Source organism: Gorilla gorilla, chromosome 14 (genome assembly GCF_029281585.2).
Source record: "Gorilla gorilla gorilla isolate KB3781 chromosome 14, NHGRI_mGorGor1-v2.1_pri, whole genome shotgun sequence".
Taxonomy (NCBI): Eukaryota; Metazoa; Chordata; class Mammalia; order Primates; family Hominidae; genus Gorilla; species Gorilla gorilla.
In genome coordinates, this window is record NC_073238.2 from 128,321,451 (window position 1) to 128,347,620 (window position 26,170).

A 26,170-nucleotide genomic window follows, 5' to 3' on the forward strand; every position below is an offset into this window, starting at 1 on the left:
CAAGCAGTGTTCCAGAAACAAGGGTGGGCTCGAGGCCCTGAAAGACCCTGGGGCACGAGGGCGAAGGAGCTGGACACCCGCCCTATGCCCAGCACGTGGGAGGCCCAGACGTCCTCCCACAGCAAGGGCTAGTTCTTATTTGCCATATTCCCTGATAAGGCTCAGTGAAGTTATGTGTCTTGCCCAAAGCCAGAGCTGACAAAGGTGTTTGCCTGCAAAGCCCAAGCATTTCTGTGATTAAGTAATCCGCAGTGTGTGGATGGAGTCCACACAGCCTCTAAAATCAGAGCCCAGGTGCCCGGCCATGCCAGGACAGGCTGTGGCAGGCGGATGCCCACCAGGTGGGGCCGGCGAGGGCGCCCCTCCCAACGGCCACTTTAACACCCAGCAACTTGTTTTCATTTTGTACTACAACTGCACTCTGGGCTTGCGGGTCAGCCCCGGGAGACGCCACTGCTCCCTTTTCCTTGGTGATGAATTCCCCACCTTTGGGGAGGGGAGGGGTGGGAATGAATGGGGAGAGGGAGGCGAAGATGGAGGCTTGGCCCACCCTCCATGGGGCAGAAATGGCACTTGGAAGCAAAAGACCTTCCTGCTGGTGGCTGGGGCCTTTTTCAGCCGCATCAGAGCCAGATGTCCTAGCATGGATGGGTTGGTGAGATTAGGAAGGGCACTTGGCAAAGTCACTCCCTCCTCCAGGACATGAAACCTCTGTAGCTGCAAACCCCTGGAGAGAGCATACAGGGCCCCCATGGCTGCAAACCCCTGGAGAGAGCACGCGCGTGTAGGGACCATGGCTGCAAACCCCTGGAGAGAGTGCACAGGATCCTGAGGCTGCACACCCCCCAGAGAGAGTGCTTGGGGCCCAGCGGCTGCAAACCCCACAGAGAGACCGTGCAGGGCCCCACAGCTGCAGACCCCCCTCCCCCCCTCCCCCCCAGAGAGCATGCAGGGCCCGCAGCTGCAAACCCTCCAGAGAAAACAAGCAGGGCCCCTTGGCTGTGAACCCCCCCAGAGAGCGCTCAGGGCCCTGCAGCTGCAAACCCCCCAGAGAGAGTGCACAGGGCCCAGTGGCTGTGAACCTCCCAGAGAGAGCGCTCAGGGCCCCGTGGCTGTGAACCCCCCCAGAGAGAGAGGGCTCCTGTGGCTGCAAACCCCCGGAGAAGTGCTCAGGACAAGGACTGCATGTTGTGTCCTCCTACCACCAGTTCCCTGACCCGGCCCAGCAGAGGCCTCTGAAGAGAGGGGCAGTCCTGGGAGGCGTGGCCGGCTGGCCTGTGCACAGTGTTGTCTACATGCATGGTGTTGTCATATGGGCACAGCGTTGTCTATACTCACAGCGTTGTCTACACTCACGGTGTTGTCTACATGCACAGTGTTGTCTTATGTGCACAGTGTTATCCACATGCACAGTGTTGCCAACACACCTGGTGTCTACATGCGCAGTGTTGTATGTGCATGGTGTTGTCTACACACATGGTATTGTCTGTCCTGCATCTATGATATTGTCACAAATGCATAGCATTGCACTGTGTAAACACAGGGTGTTTACATGCACCGTGTTGTCATACAGGCATGGCTTTGTCTATATGCACAGTATTGTCTACACGCACAGTGTTGTCTGCATGCACAGTGTTGTGTGTGGATGGTGTCTACATGCACGGTGTGTGTGCATGGTGTCTACGGTCACGGTGTTGTGTGTGCATGGTGTCTACATGCAAGTTGTATGTGCATGGCGTCCACACGCACGGTGTTGTGTGCGCGTGGCGTCCACACGCACGGTGTTGTGTGCGCGTGGCGTCCACACGCACGGTGTTGTGTGCGCGTGGCGTCCACACGCACGGTGTTGTGTGCGCGTGGCGTCCACACGCACGGTGTTGTGTGCGCGTGGCGTCCACACGCACGGTGTTGTGTGCGCGTGGCGTCCACACGCACGGTGTTGTGTGCGCGTGGCGTCCACACGCACGGTGTTGTGTGCGCGTGGCGTCCACACGCACGGTGTTGTGTGCGCGTGGCGTCCACACGCACGGTGTTGTGTGCGCGTGGCGTCCACACGCACGGTGTTGTGTGCGCGTGGCGTCCACACGCACGGTGTTGTGTGCGCGTGGCGTCCACACGCACGGTGTTGTGTGCGCGTGGCGTCCACACGCACGGTGTTGTGTGCGCGTGGCGTCCACACGCACGGTGTTGTGTGCGCGTGGCGTCCACACGCACGGTGTTGTGTGCGCGTGGCGTCCACACGCACGGTGTTGTGTGCGCGTGGCGTCCACACGCACGGTGTTGTGTGCGCGTGGCGTCCACACGCACGGTGTTGTGTGCGCGTGGCGTCCACACGCACGGTGTTGTGTGCGCGTGGCGTCCACACTCACGGTGTTGTGTGTGTGGCGTCTACACGCACGGTGTTGTGTGTGCGTGGCGTCTACACTCACGGTGTTGTGTGTGCTTGGCGTCTACACGCACGGTGTTGTGTGTGCGTGGTGTCTACACTCACGGTGTTTTGTGTGCATGGTGTCTACATGCACATTGTATGTGTATGGTGTCTACACACATGTTGTCTGCACACATGGTGTTGTGTGCATGCACAGTATTGTTTTACATGATGCCATGTTCATCACCCCAGTTCTGAGTCAGGGAGGAGAGAGAATGTGGCAAGACTGTCGTTTGGGAGACACGAGTCCTGCAGTCTCATAGGAGAGGTGTGAGGGCTGCATTCCTGCAGGAATTAAGGTCACCTTCGCCTGTACCCGAAACCCCTGGGTGGGGGTAGAGCTGCGTGGCTTTGTCCAGGCTGTGTCTAAACCCAGCGTGTGCCCCTCACAGTCACTGGCACAGTGGATCCACAAACAGCCTTTCTCAACTCAGTCCTGGGTTAACAAGCCTAGCCCTTCCTGAGTCCCCTAAAAGGATTCATTTTATTCTGGAATTAGACATGAAATGTCTGTATTTAACTGAAATTTAGCCTTTTCAAAGCAAACGGAAGCCATACAACAAAATGGCACAAACAGCATTGTCTTTTCAGGTTAGAATTTAAGCGAGAAACAGATTTTCAAAGCTGCTACCCTTGGGCTTCTCCCCGGGTCTCTTTCCTTTGGGACACTCCACTCCTGTTTCCTGTCTTCCCTGTCTGGTCTCCTGAAAGACAAATCAGTTTCTAAAGCTGCCTGAGGGGCCGAGCGCGGTGGCTCACACCTGTAATCCCAGCACTTTGGGAGGCTGGGACGGGCAGATCACAAGGTCAGGAGTTCGAGACCAGCCTGGCCAACATAGTGAAACCCCCGTCTCTACTAAAAATACAAAAAGTTAGCCCAGCCTCTCAGGAGGCTGAAGCAGGAGAATCGCTTGAACTCGGGAGGTGGAGGTTGCAGTGAGCCGAGATCGCGCGACTGTACTCCAGCCCGGGCAAAAGAGTGAGACTATGTCTCAAAAAAAAAAAAAAAAAAAATGGTGCCTGAGTCTCCCAACTCATGTCTCAATAAAGAAAAGGCAAAATACTAACATCCAGTGAGCTTGTAGCAAAATGTCAACTGTTTCCAAACGTTTTCTGCCATGAGCTGAAGTGCCACTCTCAGTTATCAGGGCCCCGGGAGAGGCTGAGAAGGTGCTGGCCCTGTGCCCTGGAGGCTGTGGCCAGGTGACACCTCCCGCCATCCTGCTGGGCCCTGAAGTTGGCTGAGTGTGCCTCAGGGCACAGACATGTCAGATGTGCCTTCGGCCACAGGGGCCTGCACCAACTTCCCACACTGGCCTAAGTGCTTCCTCACACTTTGCTGGTCGCTCCGTTTAATCCTTTGTGACCTTGTGAGGGAGGAAGGCCCAGGGAGGGAAGCCACTTCCCCAGTTTTCCCAGGGAGTGGGGGTGGGGAGCTGGGAATGGCCAGCTGCATACCCGGGCAATGGCCGAGCTCTCTGTGCGAGGCCGCCCCTCCCCAGGCCTGGCACACACACACACCTGCTAAACGCTTGCCAAGTGACTTGGTGATAATGCGCTGGCAACATGGGCTTGTTGCTTCAGGGCCATGGATGCCACCTCTCCTATGTGTCTTGTAGAGCGCTAGACACGGCTACTTCCTGGTTCAGAGTCTGCTCTCGTGCCCCGTTCAGAGAGGCTCACCCGGAAGGAGGGAGCCCCGTTCAGAGAGGCTCACCCGGAAGGAGGGAGCCCCGTTCAGAGAGGCTCACCCGGAAGGAGGGAGCCCCGTTCAGAGAGGCTCACCCGGAAGAGGGAGCCCCGTTCAGAGAGGCTCACCCGGAAGGAGGCAGCCCCGTTCAGAGAGACACACCCGGAAGGCGGGAGCCCCGTTCAGAGACACACCCGGAAAGAGGCAGCCCTGTTCAGAGAGGCTCACCCGGAAGGAGGCAGCCCCGTTCAGAGACACACCCGGAAGGAGGGAGCCCCGTTCAGAGACACACCCGGAAGGAGGGAGCCCCGTTCAGAGAGGCTCACCCGGAAGGAGGCAGCCCCGTTCAGAGAGGCTCACCCGGAAGGAGGCAGCCCCGTTCAGAGAGACACACTCGGAAGGAGGCAGCCCCGTTCAGAGAGGCACACCCGGAAGGAGGCAGCCCCGTTCAGAGAGGCTCACCCGGAAGGAGGGAGCCCCGTTCAGAGAGGCTCAAGCAGAAGGAGGCAGCCCCGTTCAGAGAGGCTCACCCGGAAGGAGGGAGCCCCGTTCAGAGAGGCTCACGCAGAAGGAGGCAGCCCCGTTCAGAGAGGCTCACCCGGAAGGAGGCAGCCCCGTTCAGAGAGGCTCACCCGGAAGGAGGCAGCCCCGTTCAGAGAGACACACCCGGAAGGAGGCAGCCCCGTTCAGAGAGGCTCACCCGGAAGGAGGGAGCCCCGTTCAGAGAGGCTCACCCGGAAGGAGGCAGCCCCGTTCAGAGAGGCTCACCCGGAAGGAGGCAGCCCCGTTCAGAGAGACACACCCGGAAGGAGGCAGCCCCGTTCAGAGAGACACACCCGGAAGGAGGGAGCCCCGTTCAGAGGCTCACCCGGAAGGAGGGAGCCCCGTTCAGAGAGACACAGCCGGAAAGAGGGACCCTGTTCAGAGAGGCTCACCGGGAAGGAGGCAGCCCCGTTCAGAGAGGCTCACCCGGAAGGAGGGAGCCCCCGTTCAGTGAGACACACCCGGAAGGAGGCAGCCCTGTTCAGAGAGACACACCCGGAAGGAGGCAGCCCTTTTCAGAGAGGCTCACCCGGAAGGAGGGAGCCACACAGGCTGCCCCGACCCTCAGATCTATGCTCACTCTAGCAGCAGAGCCAGGGTTTGCCAGACCACACAGCCCCGTGGCTCGCGGGGTGAAGGACTTTTCAGTGCAGCTTACTTAAAGCTGCCAAACGTAGTTCCATTTGTAAAAGTCTGCCTGTTTTTGGAAAGCATGCTAAAGAGCCCCTGCACACTGCAATTGTTATGATACTTGCAGGCCACGGTGATCTCAGCAGTCAGGGAGGATGCTTACGAGCACGGGGGCCAGATTGTGTGGTTCCCATCCAAGCTCTGCCACTCGCTGGGCTGTGTGGCACTGGGCAAGTGCCTGAACCTCTCTGTATGTCAATTTTTTCTCCTGTAAGATTGTGATAAAATCAGCCTTCACAGTGATGTGAGGAGCACGTGTGGAGGATAACACGCGTGAAGCAGCTGGAACAATGCCTGGTACAGAAGTGCTGTGGAGTCAGCACTCATCATTGTCGTTTTGTAGAGATGGAGTCTTGCTATGTTTCCTAGGCTGATCTAGAACTCCTGGGCTCAGGCAATCTGCCCACCGTGGCCTCCCACAATGCTGGGATTGCAGACGTGAGCCACTGTGCCCAGCCCTCACCATTGTTAACACAGCTTAAAGACCCCCTTCCATAGGCTACAATTTGTTATTTAAAGAACAAAGATAAACTTAAGTGAAATTTCGACTTTGATTTTTAGTGAGTTGAAAAAAATCTGCTTGCTTTGGTTTCTAGAGGGGTAAGCTATAGGGACCAGCCCACAGGGTCGGTGGGTCTCTCCCTGTGTGCAGTGACGAGAGAGTGTAGAAATAAAGACACAAGACAAGAGATAAGAGAAAAGGCAGCTGGGCCCGGGGGACCACTACCACCAATGCACGGAGACCGGTAGTGGCCCCAAATGTCTGGCTGCGCTGTTATTTATTGGATACAAGGCAGAAGGGGCAGGGTAAAGAATGTGAGTCACCTCCAATGATAGGTAAGGTCATGTGGGTCACGTGTCCACTGGACAGGGAGCCCTGCCCTGCCTGGCAGCCGAGGCAGAGAGGGAGAGGAGACAAAGAGAAAGACAGCTTACGCCATTATTTCTGCATATCAGGGACTATTAGTATTTTCACTAATTTACTACTGCTATCTAGAAGGCAGAGCCAGGTGTACAGAATGGAACATGAAGGCGGACTAGGAGTGTGACCGCTGAAGCACAGCATCACAGGGAGACGGTTAGGCCTCCGGATAACTGCAGGCAGGCCTGACTAATGTCAGGCCCTCCACAAGAGGTGGAGGAGCAGAGTCTTCTCTAAACTCCCCCGGGGAAAGGGAGACTCCCCCCTCTTTCCCGGTCTGTTAAGTAGCGGATGTTGTTCCTTGCCACCTTTTGCTACCGCTGGACCATGATCCGCCTGGTAACGGGCATCTTCCCAGACGCTGGCGTCACCGCTAGACCAAGGAGCCCTCTGGTGGCCCTGTCCGGGCATAACAGAAGGCTCGCACTCTTGTCTTCTGGTCACACCTCACTATGTCCCCTCAGCTCCTATCTCTGCATGGCCTGGTTTTTCCTAGGCTGTGATTATAGAGCGAGGATTATCATAATACTGGAATAAAAAGTAATTGCTACAAACTAATGATTAATGATATTCATATATAATCATATCTAAGATCTATATCTGGTATAACTATTCTTGTTTTATATTTTATTATACTGGAACAGCTCGTGTCCTCTGTCTCTTGCCTCGGTGCCTGGGTGGCTTGCCGCCCACAGTAAGCAATTCCAGGGGTGATCTTGGATGCGTATTTTCTCATGACCCATAAACTAGACACTGCAGCAGCACAGTGAACCCTCCCTTCCAGTCCACAGCTGAGGACCCTGAGAGCTTAGAGCAAACTTACTTCCTCCTTAAGAATAGCGCCCCGTGGTGGCTCACGCCTGTCATCCCAGCACTTTGGGAAGCTGAGGTGGGTGGATCACTTCAGGTCAGGAGTTCGAGACCAGCCTGGACAACATGGTGAAACCCCGTCTCTACTAAAAATACAAAAATCAGCCGGGCGTGGTGGCGGGCACCTGTAGCCCCAGCTACTCAGGAGGCTGAGGCAGGAGAATCGCTTGAACCTGGGAGGTGGAGGTTGCAGTGAGCTGAGATCACGCCGCTGCACTCCAGCCTGGGCGATGGAGAAATACTCCGTCTCAAAAAACAAACAAAAAACAGAGCCCTAAACGTCCGTAACCCTTTTAACTGTGAATTTCGTGTCCTGTTGGGCCGATCTCCGTCGGTGTATTTTTGGAGTGTCCTGTGCCGCTGCCCTCCCTGTGGGCCTGGCAGGACCAGACCCACAGCCATGGACGCTGCCATTCACAAAACGCCCACCAAGTGCTACCAGAAATGGGACATGCAGAGCTGGTGTGAGCGCACACACGGCATCAGACGCCCAGAGGAAGCCAAACTCAAGAGTGAGCTCCAGCCGTCTACGGTGAAAACAAGCCGGAGCCTTGTCCCACAGGTGTCTGTGTGTGGGGTGCACCTGTTCTGGGCTGCGGGGCACAAGCATGGGGCTGCTGGTCCTAAGGGCACACGAGAGGCCGCCTGGAAAACCAGAAGCAGGAGCTCCTGGACGCCAAGGCTGTGAACAGTCGGACGCCTCCCCGTCTCCAGCAAGTCGGGAGCCTTATCTTATCGCCGGCGCTTCAGCTCTCCCGTTATTTAGGGACCGGCCACAGGCTCGGTGGCATTCCTCCGCTGTGAGCACAGAACTAAACTGGGCGCGTCCATGGCAGATGAACAGAATGGTGGAGTGAACGCATAAGTGAGATTTCATTGACTTAGCCGCAGCCCTCAGATTTTAATTCTGCCGTGATAAACAGCACCCACGGGGTTTTGAAGAGCAAATGCCTCGTAGGAAAGCTGGACTGCATGTCTGTGCACCTGCCATTTCCCTGAAATTCATGCAAAAGCTTGATCCTAAAATCAATTTGCTACTTAAAGGTATTTTAAGAAGCTTTGTCTCCAATCTCGTCCAATCAAGTTTATGTCATTTTCTTGCAACACATTTGTGTATGGGCAACTCTCCAAGCTGAACCATTTTGGGAGATGATATTCTAACTTTAATTCATTGGAATTTAGAACTAATCCCCAAACAATATTAATGGGTTCACATTTCAAACTGGGTTATTTTACATCCCTTTGTAATGAATTCAGAACAAGAAGGCTTAATCTCTGCAGCGAGAAGTGAGCCCTCACCCTACTCCCACCAGCACGGCCGACAGAGGCTTCACTGGCTTTAACTCTATTAGAAACAGAAGGTGCTAGGCCTAGTTAACGCTTTGCAAATACAAGTGAAAAGTCACGTTTAAAAATTGAATCTTAATAACTGCAAAGTAAAGTAATACTGTCACCCTCAGAGAAACCACAGGAGAAACATGATCTGCCGCATATCAAATTTGAGGGACACTCAGATTAAATTGCCACTTTTAGCAGCGGTATCAGGTAACACCATCGGCTGAAGGACCGCACTGCCTTCAAAGCTCTCGGAGGCTTACTGGGAGAACTCGAGCAGCCAGTGTTCCCTCCAGCCCGCACACCGGAGCGCGGTGGGCCCGGCCCTACCTGTGACCAGTGTTCCTTCCAGCCTGCACACCGGAGCTCCCTCCTGCCCGCACACCGGAGCTCCCTCCAGCCCGCACACCGGAGCTCCCTCCAGCCCACACACCGCTCCCTCCTGCCCGCACACCGGAGATCCCTCCAGCCCGCACACCGGAGCTCCCTCCAGCCCGCACACCGGAGCTCCCTCCAGCCCACACACCGCTCCCTCCTGCCCGCACACCGGAGCTCCCTCCAGCCCGCGCACCGGAGCGCGGTGGGCCCGGCCCTACCTGTGGCCACAGTGCTCCCTCCAGCCCGCACACCGGAGCTCCTTCCAGCCCACACACCGCTCCCTCCAGCCCGCACACCGGAGCTCCCTCCAGCCCGCACACCGGAGCTCCCTCCAGCCCGCACACCGGAGCTCCCTCCTGCCCGCACACCGGAGATCCCTCCAGCCCGCACACAGGAGCGCGGTGGGCCCAGCCTACCTGTGGTGAGGGCCTCGGCGGTTGCGATGTGCATGATGGTGTTGTCACTCACGGGCCATTCTCCTGGCGAGAGTACGAGGTGGTCCAGGCCCCCGGAACGTTGCAGCTCCTCCTGGATCTTCATGCCTACAGTGCTGTTCTCCTTGCAGACATTTCTGTAGCCAAGAGCGTCGCCGACGCTCCCCAGCAACATCGCAGCCTTAAATTTCTCCATCCCAGGAGGCAGCTCCTCTTACCCCACAGCTGCGGAGCGTCCTGGCCTTTGTCTCCTCCTCAGCCCGCCTGACTTTTATAGTGGTCATTGTGTCACTGTCAGGAGCGTCCTCTGACGGCCAGGCGCTCCTTGTCTATCTCTGCAGGTGGCACCAATGAGAGGACCTTTCTGTCCCCCACGTGGGAGGTGTCAGTTTTCTTCCGCGTCTGGACAGGCACCAGCTCCTCAGCAGCGGAGCCTGCTAGCTTCTGCCGGCAGCCAGAGCACCTTCAGAGCGTTGACAGAGCAGGAGCTCCTCTCGCTGTCCCTGGAAGGAGTGTGCACACTTCCCCGTGTGTGGTGCGGGGTGATGCGGGAGCAAATGTGTGCAGGCGTGCGTGTCACTGCCGCCCGCTGCCGGGCGTGCCCTCACCCCTCGGGCAACAACCCATCTGCTGTCTCTACAGTTCTGCCTTTCCTGGACATTTCAAATACAATGTGTGGCCTTCGGTGTCTGGCTTCCTTCACTCAACTTACTGTTGAGATTAATCTGTGACATGCGGTTTTATCGTTTAGAAAACTTTTCGATTATGAAATGTGTTTTTGATAGAACACTTTTAAAAAATGCAGTGTAGAGGGAACAAAGTCTATCTAGCTCCTGTGTGAACAATGACGGTGTCTTCTCAGCATGCGGTGTTTAACGGCTCCCAAATAACTGGACTGCACTGAGGGGGAAAGTCGTCAGCAAACCGCAGGCTTCACTGGAACCTCCCATCCGGCCCTCCGTCAGCTCAACGTATTTACATCATCCCTGCTAGCTCATGAAAAGAATATTAAAAAATATGGAGACGGGGGGTGAGGCAGAATGCACACAGCCAGGGTTCCTGGTTTGAAATAAATTAGGAAAACAGTCCATCTCCCGACCCCACCCCAGGACAGTTCTCCGCAGAGGCCGGGCGCCCAGCAGGGCTGTGTCTCTCCCGTCTCCTTCCTCGGGGCCTGGTTTCCATCAGACCCAGGGGAAGCAAAGAGTTACGCCTGGACTGAAGAAATGCGTCTGATAAAAACTCTTGTAGTGTACAGCGAGACAGTAGGAAGCATTTAACCGCCTGGCGTTATACCAGCACTTGTTAAAACGGAGGATCTCAAGCAGTGAGCTCACCTCACCCTCCACTGTCTGCCGGTGGAGGCAGCCATCAGCAGTCATGCCAGCTAGCATGATCCTGAGATACAGAAACAAACTTCAAAACCAGCATGCAGGCCAGGCGCGGTGGCTCATGCCTGTAATCCCAGCACTTTGGGAGGCCGAGGCGGGCAGATTACCTGAGGTCAGGATTTTGAGGCCAGCCTGACCAATATGATGAAACCCCGTCTCTACTAAAAATACAAAAATTAGCCGGGCATGGTGGTGGGCACCTGTAATCCCAGCTACTTGGGAGGCTGAGATAGGAGGATCACTTGAACCTAGGAGGCAGAGGTTGCAGTGAGCTGAGATCACGCCATTGCACTCCAGCCTGGGCAACAAGAGCAAAACTGTCTCAGAAACAAACAAACAAACAAAACTCCAAAACAAAAAACAGCATGCACGCAGGGTCCCTATCCAAACAAGACAGACAGGAGGGGCGGCCCTTCGTTCAAACTCCCACCTGTTTTAGGCACAACTGCACTGTGGGGCCGAAGCGTGTGCTGCTGAGGGGATTAACACAGCCTGCTCGCTGAGCGCTTCAGTTCTCAGGCGGCGGAAACCTTTGCCAAGAGCACTACCTGGCTCCCTCAGCAAACAGGACGGGATAAGGTTAGCTCGTTTATCCAATAAATATTTGCAGAGCCCCTACTTTGTACCTGAAACTGTGGACACAGCAACAAGGATCAGAAGAAAATTTATTCTTGGCCCCATGACGCCTGAGGTCTAAAATGGATATAAACTTAAAGCTAAAATAACACAATGACATGTACAATGTCACTGAGAGGAGCTGGCGATGTTGATTTCGGAACGCTGGCAGGTGCACCGTGAATCGGCAGGTAGCACATGATCCTTAGACCCCCGTGCTTGGCCGTTTGCCTCCGATAAGGGACGGTTTCCAGCAGTGTGTGCTGGCACACATGACCTCCTGCCCCCACACACTCCCGTAAACCCTGCCTATTGTGAGATCTCTAATTCCTCACGAGCCACCCCATCAGGCGCACGATGCACCGCTGAGAGGGAACGCAATGACAGAAGGTGCCTGAGGACCTGGTTACCTGGCCAGGGCTGGCGGGCCACACACGGGGGCAGGGGCTTGCCTGCTGGTTGCTAGCTGGGGGCTGTTCTCTCATCCTGGGACAAGGATGCGGATGCTGACACCTATAGGCAGACATCCCTGCAGCTGAGGAGAATCGAAAGGAAACCACGCCCGAGAAAAACCAATTTAATGCTTCCGTTCTCAGCATTTCACAGCATGCAGGACTCAAATGGCTACAACAGAAGAAAAAACCCACAGTTTTTGGAAAAGCCTTTGTCCAATGATTAATATTTTGATATCTATTGACAATCCCTTAGAACCTTAAATCTCAAAAACAAAAAAGTACTGTGGATCTCCATAGTTTATACAGAATTATCTGAATTCTGTAACTTTTTCTGAACAAAACAATTACATGTCAAGAATCCATGAAGCCTGGAAGATGCACTCACGTTTTTGAGGTTTGTATTAACGCCAGTTTTTATTGTATTAGACAAATGCTCTCTGAGAATCGAAGACTTCTAAAGGTAGACAGGCCCAGTTTCCCATTAGAGTTGTGGAAGCAGAGCCTGGGGAAGGTCTGTCACTTGCCCATCACTGGACCAGCCAGAAGCCAGCGGGGGCCAGGCGGGGTCTGCAGGCTGCAGGTCCCTTCCAGTCCTGTCCCTGCTGCCCTCTGTGACCATCTCTGCTGAGAAGCATCGACAGTTCGTCCTGCAGCCTCCAAGCACACGAACCTCAGCCATCAGATGTTGCTGAAGCCCAGGGTGAGTCCTGTTCTCAGAAGCCAACCCAACCCAGCTGCTTGTCTGGGCCATGCTCTCTCACACCGCAGCTAGGTCGTCTGCGGCGACTCTCCTCTCTGCTGGGGAGCAGCTCCAGCTGGTCCACGTCCTGCACAGCGCTGCAGGCGGGCAGCAAGGCACGCCTGTGACATGAGAGTCTCGGCACGTAAGGTAGCGTCAACGGTGATGTCCACAACTCAATACCAGCCCTCCACACCTCGGCAGCACTCGTGGGTCCTCAACCAGGCGGACACGAGAAACAGATGATAACATGGTGCAAGGACAGACTTCAGCTCACCAATCAGATGAAGGTTTTGGGGTTGGGTTTTTTCAGACAACGATGTACATTTTAGCTTCCAAATGTGCACAGGGGCACAAAGGTCTATGCTGGGCACTATGGGCACAAGAGGATGGAAAGAACCAACTCATTCGATTTTATTGGATGTACGTATGTATTTATTTAGAGACAGAATCTCACTCTGTCATCCAGGCTGGAGTGCAGTGGCGCGATCTCAACTCACTGTAACCTCCGCCTCCTGAGTTCAAGCAAATCTCCTGCCTCAGCCTCCTGAGTAGCTGGGATTACAGGCATGTGCCACCACGCCCGGCTAATTTTTGTTTTTTTAGTGGAGACGGGGTTTCACCATGTTGGCCAGGCTGGTCTCAAACTCCTGACCTCAGGTGATCCACCTGCCTCGGCCTCCCAAAATGCTGGGATTACAGGTGTGAGCCACCACGCCCGGCCTTGATTTTAAAATCTATAATTCATCACTCATAAAATAAATGTTTTTCATGGAAAAATGTCTTTTTAAATGTAATTAAAATATATTTTAAAAAGCATACTTTATGAAGCTTCTCAGGCAGGTCAAATAACATTTAAGTAAGAGAGGCCCACTGATATATAAATGGTGTGAGATAAACTCTGCTGGAATTGTGCCATGTGTGCCATTGCTATGCAAAGCTACATGGGGAATGAGAACCATAAAATGATTTTCAGATGAATGTCTAGAGAACATGAAAACAAAAATAGAGCTGGTAAATCTAGATATTCGGTAATTCAAAAAATATAAATCGTGAATTCCTGGCACCAATTTTATTTTATTTATTTATTTATTTTTTGAGACAGAGTCTTGCTCTGTCGCCCAGGCTGGAGTGCAGTGGCGCGATCTCGACTCACTGCAAGCTCCGCCTCCCAGGTTCACACCATTCTCCTGCCTCAGCCTCCCGAGTAGCTAGGACTACAGACACCTGCCACCACGCCCAGCTAATTTTTTTGTATTATTTTTTAGTGGAGACGGGGTTTCACCATGTTTTGCCAGGATGGTCTCGATCTCCTGACCTCGTGATCCACCCGCCTCAGCCTCCCAAAGTGCTGGGATTACAGGGGTTAGCCACCATGCCTGGCCTTGATTTTAAAATCTATAATTTCATCACTCATAAAAGAAATGTTTTTCATGGAAAAATGTCTTTTTAAATGTAATTAAAATATATTTTAAAAAAACATACTTTATGAAGCTTCTCAGGCAGGTCAAATATTTAAGTAAGAGAGGCCCAGTGATATATAAATGGTGTGAGATAAACTCTGCTGGAATCGTGCCACGTGTGCCGTTGCTATGCAAAGCTACATGGGGATTGAGAACCATAAAATGATTTTCAGATGAATGTCTAGAGAAAATGAAAACAAAAATAGAGCTGGTAAATCTAGATATTCGATACTTCAAAAAATATAAATCGTGAATTGCTGGCACCAATTTTAAAAAACATTAGACTCTACGACAAGATCCTCTCCCTTAGGGCACATTCTTAACAGCTTTGACGTGTATAAAAACGCAGCGCCCTGCAGAGGACACATGCCGTGTTTCCAGTGCCACCGCAACGTCATTCGGCGGGACGCTGCCGGACGCTGGTTCGCCTGACGCGCGAGCTACGCAGCATGCTCTGCGGTCCCACAGGCGGCGCTATGGCTCTACCTTAGTGTTTTGTAAATATTAAAAAATCATGCAGAAATTTCCTAACGCAAAAGCTATGATGACAAATCTCCAAACATCCCAAAGCAGCCGTGTCCCGAGGAACTTCCTGCGGTGTCCACAAAGCAGCCGCTGCTGTCCTCCGGCAGAATGGGATGGCGCCTCTGGTTTCATGGCTGGTCAAGAATGACTTCTGGAATCAGCGACAATGCACCCAGGAACTGACTGAAATCTCTTTGCAGGATACAAATCATTTCATCATCTTACTCCTGCTTAACTTGCTGCCTAGAAAAGGCTGCGTTTTCCACCTGTGACTACTGGCCGTGCATATTCTACAAAATCATCTATAAGAACAGGCCAAGCTCCTAAAGGAAAGCAAGCAAACAGAAAACCTGTTAGAGCACCGTTTTTATCTCCAAAGCCCTGAGTCACATATCAATCCAACATTTACATTTCAAGAACCCAAATGATTTGAGGTCCACACCATTTGTGTTTCACAGAATGAACCAGCCCAAGTTACCCAGTTCTTTCGCCCTAGCACGGCCAGGTCGGGAGCCCTGGTGTGTGTGTGCTGGTATGTCTAGGGGGCTGTGGGCTCACAGTGGCCCCGGATGCTCGGTGAGTGCCCCAGGCAGTCACACCAGCTGCTCAGGAAGGGAGCTAAATGGACCCCCGCGAAGCAGGAGGCATGTTCCTCAGGTCATTGGTATTCTTGCCAGCAGGGGGTGCTCCCTCCTGCGGCTCTTCCCAAGTGGGACCACCCCATTGCTCCCTTCCCCACCCCGGCAGCCTTGAGTGCCCTCTGAGCTCCTGCACTGCTGCCTCGATCCTGGAAGCTGCGCTTCTGTCAATGAGATTCAGTGATCCCTTCTTTCATTTGACAAGCATTTACTGGGTGCCTCTGATTGAGGGACGGTGCAAATTGTGGAGGACACAAAGAGAAACAGAAGCTAAAACAGGCAGACAGACATGTAAACCACCCGTTAAAGGCACGGCGCCAGTGCCCAGAACAGATCACTGTCCGCCGAGGGGGCAGGGAGGAAGCAAAGTGGGTGGGAGCCTAGAGGGGAGGCCTTCCACCCAGAGACCATCCCTCTCTAAGGTGGCAGCGTGCCCAGCACACAGCAGGCTCCAAAGGCCCTCCAACGCAGCGTCCTAAACACGGGGGGAGACAAATATGTGGAGATATATTTATGCAAGAAGACAGGAGCTGGAATCTCCGAGTCAGCCTGAAGAGTGCAGTGTGGAACTGACCTAAGGCATCATGCGGGACTGAGAATCTGGGAGTGGTGGTTTCCCAATACCTAACTCCATGGCTCCACCATGGGGGTCTCTTACTCTGCACATCCAATTCTGAAATGCTTTGGCTTAGAGGACTGTCTTCTTGATTTACACCAAATATAAAACCCTATTTTTCTTTTGTATGATTTACAGAAAATAATAAGGAAGGGGGAGTATTATGACCACGCCCATCTCAGTGACGGGGTCACCACTCTAGAGGCAGGAGAAGTTAACGTTCTCAGGTGTAAGCATTTCGGTCAATCATCTGAAGCACAACTTCCGGTACCTTCTTCATCGTAGTTAGACATATCATCCGCAATCATGTTTCCAAAGTCCAGCAGGAGGTTCCAGGTGTCCCTTGGAATTGATCTTTTGTGATGTTCCTAATATATAAGAGAAAAAAAAAAACCCACCAGGTTTAAAATACAGAGCTTAACTCTCATATATTCTAGTGGCCTAGCGATCTTCAATTAATGTTCATTAATTTGATTAGGAACAAGTACAATAAAATTGTTAAAAGTAATAGTGTTCTGTATAAATGTTAAGTGCTACAACAACGCCAATGTCCAAATATAGAAAGCAGATTTATTTAAGAACAAAACATTTTAAATATTACAATTATAAACTCCTATTTTGTCACATAGAAGGGAAGCATTTTAATCTCGTTACCTGCCCATTAGCTGCATGTATATATATATTCACGAACAGCTCATAAGCTTGTCTTACATTTTAAAACATTAACTGCTATCAAATTACACACAGTTTTCTGCAACTTGTTTTTCTCCCACTCAGCATAATGTCTGAAACGTATGCGGGCTGACGTGTGTGAATGTGCGTTCGTTTGCGTGGCTCCAAAGCTGTGCTCCATCGCACCAATATTCTGATTTTTTAGTCCGTTCTCCTGTGGATGGTCACTGGCTTTTCCAGTATTCTGCCGTTACAATGACACTGTGAGCGCCTTCATCCCCTTCTCCACGCACAAGAGCGTGAGGTTCTCTGGGAAACATCTGTGACTTAGGTTTGACCCCAGGTAAGGCGTAAGGGGGCTGTGGGCACAGCATTACTGACCTCTGGATATTTCGAGAGAAGTAATACAGCACATGATGTAATGAAACACATAGCTGCAAAGACGTCTCTCCATGGCAAACCCACAGGACTGAGTGACGTCACCTTCCACAGACAGCTCCGCCCTCCACCTGCCACACTCTCTGGGTGCCATTCCCAGACGAGGAAGCAGAGGCATGTGGAAGTGACGTGCCCAAGGCCACAGGACTCTAAGTGGCAAAGTCTGTGTCACCCGGTGTCAGGTGAAGGGAGGCAGTGCGGGTCCTGGCCCGGCCGTGGGTTGGGCGGTGGAAGACCACTTCTTTCACTTTCGTGGACAGAACAGCAAGAGGTCTGGGCATCTCTGCCATCACCAGGCTTGTGGCCACTCACTTCCAACAACCCACAGCTGCACCTGCTGCCAGCAAGACGGGCTGGCATGACGCAGCCTTGCCCCACACCAGCAAAGTGTCTCTCCAGAGGGCCCACAAAGGCCTCTTTTCCTCCTGAGCATGGTGAGACACACTTAGAAATGGCTTCAGACCACAGACGCACACAGAGGCTGGGCACCGCCACATACAATCCGCAGTTCCGGAGCCCAGACCAGTCTACAGAAGTGTGGCGCTGGCACCATGTCGAGGATTCGGAGTTCTCAGTGGAAAGACAGAATTACCGTCTAGGTCCTCAGAGGAGACAACACGGCAGCGGCTGCTGGGGTTGCAGAGTCTCCAGGAACCCCAGCCTGAGAGGAGCTTCCCGTGACTGCCAAGGAGCCACGTTCTCAGGAGGCCCCGGAGTGGCCCCAGCTCAGCCCTGCAGTCTCCGGCAAGGTGACAGAGCCAAGCGGCAACCTGTCTGGACCTGCGGATCTTTGTGTGGGATGTTCATCTGCTGAAAACCTCCACGTGTGAGACCTGAGGTGGATGATTACATGCAGCCTCATACCTACCAACTTCCCTCCACAGTGGGCACACAGCGAGATGCAGGAGGACACTTACCAGTAAGAATGTGTTCCAGAGATCTAAAAATTTAAACCTTCCAGATAACACTAATTTCCAATACGCAACAGCCATTTCTAAGTCTGGTAAAAAGAAAGAAAGAGCAGTTAGTAAATCTCACTCTCTTTTTCTACTGCACAAAAAACGACCACTTCTTAGCACGTCAATATTTACTTAATAAAATGTGGCAATCTCACCCAAGAGTCACGAGGCTTAATCTCTACGGAAGTGCTCCTGAGAACTGTACGTAGTCTAATTTTATAAATCTGGGGAAACTCTTTTTAAAAGGATTTGTATATTAAGTTATTTGGATATGCACACAATTCCCCCCTAATTAATCAGTTTTGGAGACTTGCCTTTTCACACATATTGGGTGTTCTTTAAACCTGACCTGATCTGGATACTATTAATGCATATCATTTGTTTTTAAAAATAGGCCACTGGCCTGAGTGTCGAACTGCAAATCAAAGGACCAGTTTAGGAAGGAAGGGACACAATGTTCTCCAAATAGACCTGCCTTGTTGCTATATGAACTAAGACAGAATCTGTTTCACAAGTAATTACAGCGGCCTTATGAGGGCTCCAATTTGTCCCTAAAGTGTCAAGTCAAATCGGCAGCTAGCAGGGAAAGCGTTCTCACTGACGCATCTACACAGGACACTGCGTATCAATCAAAGCCAACGCCCTCTTTTCCCACACGGGAAGGTGGTGATTATTTCACGACTTCTATATAAATCTCTGCTACTGAAGATGTCTAATAGAATATGAATGCCGAGTTTCAGGGCTGTCTCCAATCCATAGTTTGTGAAACACTGATTTATTCTCTGCTCACCAGAAGCTTGATAACGATTTCTTTTTATATGCTTGACACAGCAAGTATATAAAGGGGTTCAGAATTCTATTTTTTTAAAGTGACTGGCCGGGCGTGGTGGCTCACGCCTGTAATCTCAGCACTTTGGGAGGCCGAGGCGGGTGGATCACCTGAGGTCAGGAGTTTGAGACCAGCCTGACCAACATGGAGAAACCCCATCTCTACTAAAAATACAAAATTAGCTGGGCGTGGTGGCTCATGCCTGTAGTCCCAGCTACTGGGGAGGCTGAGGCAGGAGAATCACTTGAACCTGGGAGGCGGAGGTTGTGGTGAGCCGAGATCGCGCCACCGCACTCCAGCCTGGGCAACAAGAGCGAAACTCCGTCTCAAAAAAAAAAAAAAAAATTAAATAAATAAATAAAATAAAAAATAAATACATAAAGTGACCTCCTTTAATCATGTTGAATAGTGTTCAGCACTTTTAGGCAATAAAAGAAGAGTTATATTTATGTAAGATTAATGTGAAAAGCAGATTAATAAATGTTAGGTAATATGTTAGTTTAAATGCAAAGTACATAACTAAACACTTTTCAAAAGTTTTTTTCTAAATCTGGTTTCATCCCACTTAAACAGAAGTTATTAAAGTTGGAGCTCTAGCAAGATTTCCAGGGTCGATCATTATTAAAATGGGATAAGAAAGAGGCGTATGAGTAGCAAATCCCACTTTAAATAAAACGCCTCTAAATTCCCCGTGTGCAAAGGCTTCATGACCAACTTTATCAGTTTTGAATACCCTGGAGTCTGAATCAGAAAGAAAGAGAGAGTCAGAAAGTGCCAAGTAACTGAGATATGGAACAGCTCTCTAGACCTTACCGATGGGACCCGCAGTAAAATGCTAAGAAGATGATTAGTCTTGTCCTGCTTATAAGTCTACATCCTTATCACTTAGGAAGAACATTAATTGAAATCTATATTCAACTCATCTTAATGATGTAAAGCTCTCACATTGAGAAATGGAGGTGAACCTGGGGAGGAAAAAAAAATAAAGTTTTATGGCACACATTTAATCTAGTTACTTTGGGTTAGTTTTGGTCCTAAAAACTTTTCTTACAAAGGACCTGATTTTTATGTTTGTCAATCACATTATCAAAAGTAAATATATGCTTTTTCAATATTTATTATTATTTACAAAAAAATGTTTAATATTGTCCTAATGGACTTAGCCATTTGCAAAACAGTAACAACAACAACAAAAACAACAACTCAGAATGGCAGGACTCGAGAGTGGAAACAAGACCAACAGCTACTCTGGTGGCTACATCTTTATAGCAGCTATTTTCTTTCCCAGAACCTCTAAAAAGTCTCATCTCCTAAGTGAAAACATGTTAGAAGAAGGCATTACTACTTAAAATTCATGCTTGTGATGCTCCACTTAGGATTAGATAATGAAGATGTGTCCTCTATCAAAAAAGTACCTTAGGGCAGACATAAAAATTAGCTCTCATGAAACTTCACTTCCTCAAACATCAAGATTCTCAAAGCTGGCCGGGCACAGTGGCTCACACCTGTAATCACAGCACTTTAGGAGGCCGAGGCAGGAGGATCACTTGAAGTCAAGAGTTTGAGACCAGCCTGGGCAACAGAGCAAGACCCTCACCTCTTTAAAAACAAAAACAAAAACAAAAACACAAAAGATTCCCAAAGCCAACTGATTCAAGACTCTAGCCAGTATGAAACTATGTTGTTTCTTACATTAAAACAGAGCCAAGTAACTTTATCCTCTCTATTAGGTTAACTATTAGTTAAGAGTAAAGCATCATCTTACATAAAAACAATACAGTACAATCTTCACACACACAAATACACATAGACACACACAGATACCCACACGGAGACACAGACACAGACACACACAGAGACACACGGACATATATAAACAGACACAAACACACACACAGACACACACACAAAGGAAATAAAGGGTAAATCTGTGTCTTTTGGCTCCACGTTCCCACGGCAGTCCATGCTTTTTCTAGGAACAGTTGGACACTTGTCTCGACCTGTTCAACTTATACTTAATTCCTCACAAGACAGACCACGTAATCTTTGGAAATGGTAAACTGACGGCTCTATTTCTGGGCTATAGTCATAAAATTACTCTTCTTGCTTTATTTCTGTTTTTAAAAAGCCCTCAAAAAACTTTTCTAAAAATAGTGTATAATCTATTTGAAGTGTTCACACAATCTAATCTTTTCCCGAGGAGGCTATTGTTTTCTTTAATAAAATTTCATATTCTCTCAGCTATTGTCATAAAGCAAAGAAACAAAATCAGTAATGCTTCCCATCCGATAGTGAATGATTCTGACAAACATTTCATTTAAGTATCTACAGGAGTAAACAAGTCCTTGTTCTCAGTGAGGAATTCAAGGATAAACTATAAATCTGTTGCAGCTTTCAATGGCCTGTTCTGCCACTGAAAGCTTTGATGCTTAAGGAAATTTATAAAACGCAGGCTGAACATGGTAGGTCCTGAATCTTAAAAATGTTTCCAAACACTCTCTACCCATATACTGACCTTCCTTGAAACATTCATGCACAAAGAAAATAAATTTTGCAACTCTGAACTGGGCAATTAATTTAGACTCTAATTTATAACCTCCCGGAAATTACCATGGAATGAAGTGGTGGCACCGAGTGGAAGGGACGCTGCGCGTTTCCAGGACGGGGCAGCTGGACGTTGCTGCGGGGGACACGGCAGCCTCTGCGGGCCGAGTGCTTCTGCCCGAGCCACCACGCTGCCAGGAGGCCCATGCGGGGCAGCTGGAGGCAGGTGGGAGGCCATGGCGGAGAGCAGCACGGATGGAAGAGAAAGGCCGCTCAGCGGAATCTGCCCAAGTTCCTGACCCAATGGATCATGAGCTACCAAAACGACTGTCATTTGAAGCCACTGCGTTTTGAGGTGTTTGCTGCGCAGTCATTACTAACCCAGGCAGCTGGCCTGGCTGAAGCCCCAGGGCCTGTGTTTCCAGCAAATTCTGCAGTGATGCTGATCTTGCTGGCTTTGCCAAGGGCCTAGAAAAGCTCCATAATACTTTTCTGTATGTGTCAAGTTAACATGGCATTATAAGATAAAAATTCTTAAATACCTACATATGACAGTCAGATAAAATGCTAATCTTTTAAACATTTTTCCATGTCAACATTTAAAGTATCCCCTGCATTGCAGAGTATCAATAAATATAAATGATTATCTTTAATAGAAGCTGAGTTATCCTAAGATTATGCTGAAGATATTAAAGTAACAGTTCAAAATAGTCAGAAAAAAAGTTTTATCATTCACTGAAATTTCAGTGTCCTTCCTGATAAACATTTAACAATAAAAAGTAAATGCTATTATTTTAAAATTTGGATCAGACTAATCCTCACTTTGGAAAGGAAGCTAGATAGACCTCTGAGAATTAAACTGCTCAAAAGTAAAGCATGACCCAGACTTTCCTTGAAAAATCATGATCATTACACTCAGACCTGAAATGGCCAAATTTTAGAAAAGTGTGAGAAGCAGCATTTCCTGTTTGGGTGACTACTGCCAGAGAAAATTGGGGTGAGGGGATCAGGAAACAGAGAGAAGTAAAAAAAACAAACAAACAAAAAAACAAAAACCCTGCATGAGATGGAAGAACAGCCACAGCAGAAACCAGCACCTGTCAGGAGCACAGGTGGCCCTGTCCTTACCAAGTGACAGAGCCCAAGAACACCGAAGGAGCTCACCTCAAGTCTTCCTCCACATCATTATTCTCTCGTCTATTTGCTTTTTTTTTTTTTTTTTAAATATGGTCTGGCTCTGTCGCCCAGGCTGGAGTGCAGTGGTGCAATCTCAGCTCACTGCAGCCTCCACCTCCCAGGCTCAAGTAATCCTCTTGCCTCAGCCTCCTGAGTAGCAGGGACTACAGGTGCACACCACCACACCCAGATAATTCTTGTATGTATGTATGTGTGTGTATCTATCTATCTATCTATCTATCTATCTATCTATCTATCTATCTATCTATCTATGCACACATATAGATAGATAGATAGATCATTTTTTTTTTGAGATGGAGTCTTGCTCTGTCACCCAGGTTGGAGTGCAGTGATGTGATATCAGCTGACTGCAACCTCCGCCTCCTGGGTTCAAGCGATTCTTGTGCCTCAGCCTCCTGAGTAGCTGGGACTACAGGTGTGTGCCACCAGACTCAGCTAATTTTTTGTATTTTTAGTAGAGATGGGGATTTGCCATGTTGCCCAAGCTGTTCTCGAACTCCTGACCTCAAGTGATCCACCCAGAAGTGCTGGGATTACAGGTGTGAGCCACCACATTCGGCCTGCTTGTTAGTTTCTAGAAAAGAGTGGTAATGGTTTCTTGAGAATACTGATGATAGTTACTGAGTAATCAGGGTCTAAACTAAAATGAGCTTTAACTTTAATGACTATTTTGCCTTAGCCTCTTAGAAATAGAGTGGAATAGCACAGATAAAAAATAAAGAGTTTTATTGTAGAAAACCAAATGTTTTCATTTGTTAAAAGTAGACAGAATCTGACATCTGGTATGTAGCTCGTAAATCAAGAGTTATTTTACAAACAGAGTCATTCTGTAGATGCAAAAATACTTTTCAGTGTAGACTTTCCCCTTCTTTTGATACGCTAAGTCATTTCTCCACTCAGAGGCAAAATAATAAATCTTCAGTGCCTTTAGAATAAACATTTACTGCCCCGAGTGTGGAAACTAACTTAAATTTCAGCGTAGGTTTTCAGGGGGCAGGGTGAAGTCTGCAGACCAAGAGCTCAGTCTCCGTGGCTGGTACAGTAAATCTCTGGCCACATTTCCTGGAGGCCATGTTTAGTGGTGAAACGGGCTTTTCTCTAGCTGGTTAAGGCTGGAAGCTGAATCCAGGTGGATGGGATGGCATACTGTTAAAGAATCCCCATTGCTGTCACTGTCCTTTGGATTTTTTTTTTTTTTTTTTTTTTTTTGAGAGAGTCCTGCTCTGTCGCCCAGGCTGGAGTGCAGTGGCACGATCTCGGCTCACTGCAAGCTCCGCCTCCTGGGTTCACGCCATTCTCCTGCCTCAGCCTCCTGAGTAGCTGGGACTACAGGTGCCCGCCACCACGCCCGGCTAATTTTTTATATTTTTTTAGTAAAGACGGGGTTTCACCATGTTGGCCAGGATGGTCTCGATCTCCTGACCTCGTGATCCACCTGCCTCGGCCTCCCAAAGTGCTGGGATTACAGGCGTGAGCCACCACGCCTGGCCTGTCCTTTGGATGTTAAACCTCGTTTTTTCCCCCCACACAATATAAAAAAACTTAAAGCACCAGAACCAGTGATGGAGACCAGCCAGTTTAGACCGCAAGTAATATTGCTGGTGGTACACAGCAGAGGAGCCCGTTTACTGTATCTCTAGGTAGAAATATCTAGAGGACGTGACAGCCTCTGAGAAACATGATGTTACTATGTGCATTTTAAAAAATATAATACTTGCATGTAATTGCTATAATGTGCATATTGGAGGCAATTTTGAAACTGATCTGTGATCACCGGTGTAGTCTGTTGTAAATTCAAAGACAGCTTGTTGAACTTTATTTTTATTTTTTTACCTATTGTTTTCAGAGTGCCTATTTTGAATAAAAATTTGTGACACCACTGCAAAAAAAAAAAAAAAAAAAAAGGAGATTTTTAGTCCCCAAAGTAAAATGTCAGCTTATAAAGAGCAGTCTTGGGTACATCCATCAGGATGGCCACTATTCAGAAAACAGCGATTGTTGTCAGGATGTGCAGAGGTTGGATGCTCAGCTTCGTTGCTGACAGGAATGTAAAAAAAAATATGGTGGTTCCTCGTTCCTCAAGAAATTAAACAGAATTACCATACATTCCAGTAATTCCATTTCTGGGTATATACCCAAAAGAATTAAAAGCGGGCCGGGCGCGGTGGCTCACGCCTGTAATCCCAGCACTTTGGGAGGCCGAGGTGGGTGGATCACCTGAGGTCAGGAGTTCGAGACCAGCCTGACCAACATGGAGAAACCCCATCTCTACTAATAATACAAAAATTAGCCGGGCGTGGTGGTGCATGCCTGTAATCCCAGCTACTCAGGAGGCTGAGGCAGGAGAATCGCTTGAACCTGGGAGGCAGAGGTTGCAGTGAGCCAAGATCACACCACTGCACTCCAGCCTGGGCGACAGAGCGAGGCTCCATCTTAAAAAAAAAAAAAAGAAAAAAGCATTAAAAGCAGGGTCTAAAACAGATGCGTGCACACCACGTTCATAGCAGCGTTATTCACAATAGCCAAACGGTAAAAGCAACCCAAGTGTCCACTGGGATAAACAAAATGTGGTCTATGCACACAGGGAATATTATTCAACCTTGAAAAAGGAAGGAAATTCTGACATATACTACAACAAAACATTATATCAAGCGGAATGAGCTGGTCACAAAAAGATACATACTGTGTGATTCCACTTACGTGAGGTCCCAAGAGGAGTCAACTCCAGAGACCAGAAGTAGAATGGGGGCTGCCAGTGGCTGGGGGAGGGGGAGTGGGGAGTCAGTGTTTGATGGGGACAGCATTTCAGTTTGGGAAGATGAGAAAGTTCTGGGAATAAATACTAGTGATGTTTACACAACACTGTGAATCTACTTAGTGCTATTGAACCGTACACTTAAAAATTGTTAAAATGGTTAAAAGAAAAGACAAAAGAACAGTCCTGGGGAAATAAACCCCCAAGGACTCCTGACTTGACGGGTTTAAACGCAAGACGTGCCACGCTCCATCACCCTCTCCTTCAGACAAGCGGCCTATGAGGACGCAGCACTAAAGGGGGCGGGGGAGGGCCCTGGACAGGCGGGGCGGAGGCAGCACAGTGTGTAACCTTCCCTGAATCTGCGCATAAAAGCAGATGCAGCAATTAGAAAGCAAAGCCAAACACCCAGAGGCAACATTTACCATAAATTTAGGTGAGAAAGTATCACCACAAACCCAAGTTGTAAGCTAGGGGACGAGCCACTGCCAGCAATAGGCCCCGTGTGTTGCCGTCGTGCCGGGGACGTGGGGGGCACAGGGCCTCTGACAGATGTGAGAACAGGAGGGCCTCGGAGGTGCCTACACGCCGAGACCAGGTAAGGACAAGCCTGAAGTAGGCTGTGGCTGAGGGCAGAGGCCACCAACAGGGAAGCGCCTGGGAGCAGAACAGGCTGGGCAGGAAAGGGACAATGGAGATGGAAAAGACAGGAAAGCTGAGGAGGGGGGAGGAGCAGTGCCAGACAATCTCAGACAGCAAAGCCGACATTTCTGTCTACTACACGCCTGCACACACACACACACACACACACACACAGCCAAGAGGGAGCACCATGAAGTCGAAAAGCTGCCCCAAACCATCCTCCTTCTGAAAGACTAGGAAAACTGATTTCACATAAAAATGAGCAACAGAACAGCCCTGAGATCAAATCCCACACAATGCTATCCTGAGAAAAAAGATACTACAAACAGAAGTCACCCCTAGAAAATGAATGCATGCTGGGAAACACACCAACAGAACAGATCAAAAGTGCGACCTTCAGCT

At 49.8% G+C, this 26,170-nt stretch overlaps 2 protein-coding genes across 23 annotated transcripts in view; both read right to left on the bottom strand.

The window, feature by feature from the left end:
• ADPRHL1 (ADP-ribosylhydrolase like 1) overlaps positions 1–10,738 on the bottom strand; it is a 55,326-nt gene extending 44,588 nt beyond the window's left edge. The window contains exon 1 of one of the 17 annotated variants that reach the window (XM_055360247.2): positions 9,273–10,738. In XM_055360247.2, the coding sequence (XP_055216222.2) occupies positions 9,273–9,486 (214 nt within the window). In that variant the 5' untranslated portion in view covers positions 9,487–10,738. The other 16 variants (XM_063697587.1, XM_063697593.1, XM_063697590.1 and 13 more) reach the window with 16 other exon arrangements.
• A 1,119-nt stretch (positions 10,739–11,857) lies between these two features.
• The window catches only part of DCUN1D2 (defective in cullin neddylation 1 domain containing 2), a 37,940-nt gene continuing 23,627 nt past the window's right edge, over positions 11,858–26,170 (bottom strand). For all 6 annotated transcript variants that reach the window (XM_055360263.2, XM_004054768.5, XM_019039665.4 and 3 more), the window contains exons 5-7: positions 17,760–17,842; positions 16,004–16,100; positions 11,858–14,801 (exon numbers count right to left, since the gene is read on the bottom strand). In XM_055360263.2, the coding sequence (XP_055216238.1) occupies positions 14,722–14,801; positions 16,004–16,100; positions 17,760–17,842 (260 nt within the window). In that variant the 3' untranslated portion in view covers positions 11,858–14,721. The remainder of the gene's footprint in view (positions 14,802–16,003; positions 16,101–17,759; positions 17,843–26,170) is intronic.